The sequence below is a fragment of the Gymnoscopelus braueri genome, assembly GCF_963280865.1.
Source record: "Gymnoscopelus braueri genome assembly, contig: SCAFFOLD_515, whole genome shotgun sequence".
Taxonomy (NCBI): Eukaryota; Metazoa; Chordata; class Actinopteri; order Myctophiformes; family Myctophidae; genus Gymnoscopelus; species Gymnoscopelus braueri.
The window spans coordinates 19,336-23,780 of record NW_027660504.1 but is presented as its reverse complement, the minus strand read 5'-3'; the positions used below and the strand labels follow the sequence as shown (position 1 = coordinate 23,780).

At 42.1% G+C, this 4,445-nt stretch overlaps 1 protein-coding gene across 1 annotated transcript; it reads left to right on the top strand.

The window, feature by feature from the left end:
* Positions 1-1,191: 1,191 nt before the first annotated feature.
* LOC308081498 (E3 SUMO-protein ligase ZBED1-like) lies at positions 1,192-3,855 on the top strand (the record flags this gene model as incomplete). Its single annotated transcript, XM_080457877.1, has 2 exons — positions 1,192-2,113; positions 2,813-3,855. 2 exons carry the CDS (start codon positions 1,192-1,194, stop codon positions 3,853-3,855), a joined length of 1,965 nt encoding a protein of 654 aa, XP_080314003.1.
* Positions 3,856-4,445: the final 590 nt, after the last annotated feature.

The window sequence follows — 4,445 nt, the reverse complement described above, 5'->3', positions numbered from 1 at the left end:
TCGTTCTTTTGGGCTTGTTTTCATAGACCTCGTAGCTTGTTTCTCTCACAGCACAACACCAGCACTGGATTTTATCAATACATTTACTTACATCGGCAATTTGAAAATTGCCGATCTACAAGCATGCATTGTGAGCTTGTAGATCTGCTATTTTCAAATAAATATTTTATTAAATCTATTATGATGATGATTACTTAACACATTGGGTGCCAGAGGTTTATTAAAATATTATACGTTGAGTGCCAGCATTTCTTCCATCCACTTGCGTTATACATTTCGTGCTGTGAGAAGCCCCGACGCGGAAATGCATGTAAACAAAGCGTGCGTGCGAGACGGCGGAGGGTCCCGACTAACGCCTGGAACAATAATATTTCCAACGCGACCCTCCATTGCAGCGTGATCGCCGATCGAAAACGGCTCGTTTCCACCACATTAAAAAGAAATGGAGATATTAAGCTTTTAATCAAGGAGATAACATTGAAAACGCCGACCGGAAGGATTTTTGACATGGAGCCACATCCAGCCTCTTCTTCTCAGAAACTGCTTGGGTGATGTCAAAGTTTCGTTTTAGCGCCCCACGTGGCCCACATGTATAAAAATAGAATTGGGTCAAAAACGGTCCGGACCGTTTTCGGCACTTCTCGTTTGGACCCTCAAAAACGGTCCGGACCGTTTTTGGCATCCAATGTGTTAATATGCTCAATTATTTTTTTTATAATTAACCAGTTGAGGTACTTTTACTTAACTGGAGTATTTCCAATTATCAGTACTTTTACTTCTACTCAACTACATCTCACAGGCAAATATTGTACTTTTACTCCACTACAATTATTTGAAAACTTTAGTTACTTTATAGATATACACATACAACACTAGCACTGGATTGTATCAATACATTTACTTACATCGGCAATTAGAAAATTACCGATCTACAAGCATGCATTGTGGGCTTGTAGATCTGCTATTTTCAAATAAATATTGTATTAAATCTATTATGATGATGTAGGGCTGGGCGATATGTCGATATGTATCGTCTGGACGATAGAAAATGTCTATCGTTTAATATGAAGCTCTATCGTTTATATCGCAAAATGTCGCAAAACACGCTTTACGGCAGTATTTACGTCACCGACGCGACATACGGCATGCCCAGGGACGCACGCTGCTAAAGCATAAACAAAACAAACAACTATGGAGGAAGACGTAGCTGACCAGGGTAACAGTACTAATTCGCAACAACAACAAGAGGATCAACAAGATGACCAGCCAACACAAACCGAGGAGCTTGTACCTAAAAAAGGGGGAACTTCTGTCGCATGGATGTGGTTTGGATTTAAAAAGACCGACACGGACCAGACCACAGTAGTTTGTAAAGTATGCCGCTGCCCGGTCCCATCACCGGACTCCAACACGACTAACTTATTTTATCACCTGAGAAAGAATCATGACAAAGAATACAGAGAGAGTCAACGAGAAAAAGCAGCAAAAGCCGGCGGGAGTAACGTTGACGTTAAGAAGAAGAAGAAACAACTCCAGACGCAGACTTTGGAACAGTCGTTTACCCGTGGCACACCATATAGCCATACCTCCCGCAGATGGAAGGACATAACTACTGCCGTTGTCAAGCACATCTGTAAAGATATGGCTCCAATCTACACGGTCGAGAAACGGGGCTTTTGTGAGTTGGTGCAAACACTCGATCCTAGATACGAAATGCCTAGCCGAAAACACATCACTAAAGTCGTGTTACCTGGTTTATATGATGAGTGCCGGGCCAAAGTGGAGGAGGAGATACACAAGGGAATGTTCTACGCTACAACAACAGATATGTGGTCGAGCCGAACGACACATCCATATATGGCCTTGACGATACACTTCATCGACCAAGCTTGGGACCTCCGCAGTCGGTGTTTACAGACAAGTTATTTTCCAGAAGACCACACTGGAGTCGAGATAGCCAGAGGTCTCACTGAAGCCCTTGAGTCGTGGGGACTGCAGGAGGATCGCCTCGTATGTATCACCACAGACAACGCCAGCAACAACATCCTTGCCCTTCAGCTGATGAATACAACACGCCTGCAGTGTTTTGGCCACCGTCTTCATCTAGCCATTGGTGAGTAACTCTAAATCGATCTAAAAATGCTTATACATTTTTGTTTTTTGTTTTCATAATGTCATTTATTGTATATGTGTATGTTTTTGTTTGATCATTTATAGGCATTTTAACACAAGAGCCATATTGTTGTTTTGTATAGCCTAATTGAAAATTGCTAATACATATATTGTTTTTAAAAATGCATATAAATACACAGTAATACCTTAGAACAGAGCAGTGTCAAGGAAGGTCTCCCCTTAACTCTGACGTTAGGGTTCATTTGGTTCCATTTGTATACTGTCAGAGTTACAGACTTGTATGGGTCAATTTAGACGGCCTAAAGGAACCCACATAGTCCCTGAAATCCACTTTGAGAACCACTGTGGAGGATTAGAGGATTAATGTATGGACTATCACTATGGAACCATTTTAGTTATATTAACAGCCATAATGGCAAAATTCTCCTACAATATTTCTGAGCATTTAAAAGCCAGTTAAAAGCTAAAAATACAGAATACTCCTCCATCCAATCCATCATTTTGTAAAGTCATGATGTCAGTGTGGACCTCTATACTAAACAAAAAAAAATATATATATATGAATAAATAAATTAAATTCATAACATGTAATTAATTAATACATTTTACCTGTCCTGTACACAGTGTAATATTTTAAAAAGTATAGAACGTTACATTTACTTCTCCTTTATTTCCACAGGGAGGGGTGTGAAACTACACCAGGTGGAACGAGCAGTCGGCGTCTGCAAGAAGATTGTGGCTGCCTTCTCCAATTCATGGAAGAGAAGACGGGAGCTAGCCAAAGCTCAAGCAGAGCAAAAGCCACCCTTGCCCAGTCATCAGCTGATCACAGAAACCCCTACAAGGTGGGGCTCTATGCAAGCGATGGTTGAAAGGGTGCTCGAGCAGGAGAAAGCTATCTCACAGGTTCTCCGTGCCGACAAGAAAGTGCGTCACCTGGTCCCAACTTGGCAGGACATGGACGTTCTGGAGTCCATGAACAAGGCACTGGGTCCTCTCAAGGAGTTTACGGATGCCTTGTCTGGGGAGCTCTACCCAAGTGTTTCCTACTTGAAACCCGTCCTCCATCTGTTCAACAACCAGATACTCAAGCATCAGGATGGTGACACTCAGCTCACCACGAACATCAAAGAGGGCATACTAAAATACCTAAATGAGAAGTATGATGACCAGGAAACCCAGGAGCTGCTTGACATGGCTTCTCTTGTTGACCCTCGGTTCAAAACCACATACATCAAACAAGAGAGGGTGGACTACATCAAGACAAGAGCTGCTGCAGAGCTGCAGAAGCTGGTGGCCGAACAAAAAGAGCCAGAGGCAGTCCCCCTTCCGTCAGCTGCCACTGCCAGAGATCAGGATGAGCCAGAGCCAGAGGAGGTTCCTGCTAAGAAAAAAAAGAAGAGTTTGAGCAGCTACTTTCAAACAGCAGCAAAGCCAAGCCAAGCGGCCCCTCATTCAAGCAGAGAATCCATTGAAAATGAGCTCACCCTCTATCTCTTACTGGACGCTGGTCCAGACACAGATCCACTGGAATGGTGGAAGGCGAATGAGGCACATTTCCCCCATGTGGCCAAGCTAGCGAGAAAATATCTTTGCATCCCTGCCACAAGTTCCCCTTCAGAGCGGGCTTTCAGTGCAAGTGGGAACATTGTGACATGCCAGAGGTCAGCTCTGAAACCAGCTAGAGTTGACCAGCTTGTATTCCTAGCACTGAACCTGTAGAAGCATGAGATTTGCCAAATGTTTGGATGTTTTCATAATCCATCCATGCTACTTGAAGTAGTTTTGTTTACCTTTATATATTATACCTACAGTACCTCATATTATATATGTATAATATTTCTGTGATCCATTTGCAGCTACACTTTAACTTGGAAGGGTTCCATGTTTACATTTGATTTTTGATATATTATTTATTTTAGGGGCTCGGCCAGTAGGCCTAAGGTGGCAAGGCCTGTATTATTTTTGTTTGTTTGTTTTTTGTTAGATTTTGTATAATTATATTGTGAGCCTGATTTTGTTGCTGCACTTTAAACTTGGAAGTTTATTTGGTATTTGGCCCTGGCCTGGCCTGCACGATTCTCTTTAAAACTAAGAAGTGTTCAATATGTTATTTCTTATAGGCCAATACCAATATTTGTTACTGTTAGGCAAATATTCACAATATTCACCACAGTTCTTAAGTGTTTTCTATTGCCTAGAATGCCTTCTCTAGACTAGAGAACAAAGAATACTTGGAGCAACTTGCACTAACATGATGATGCTGAGACGTCTGGGTGGTGTTACCGTTTACGAAGTAGGCTACTGCTACA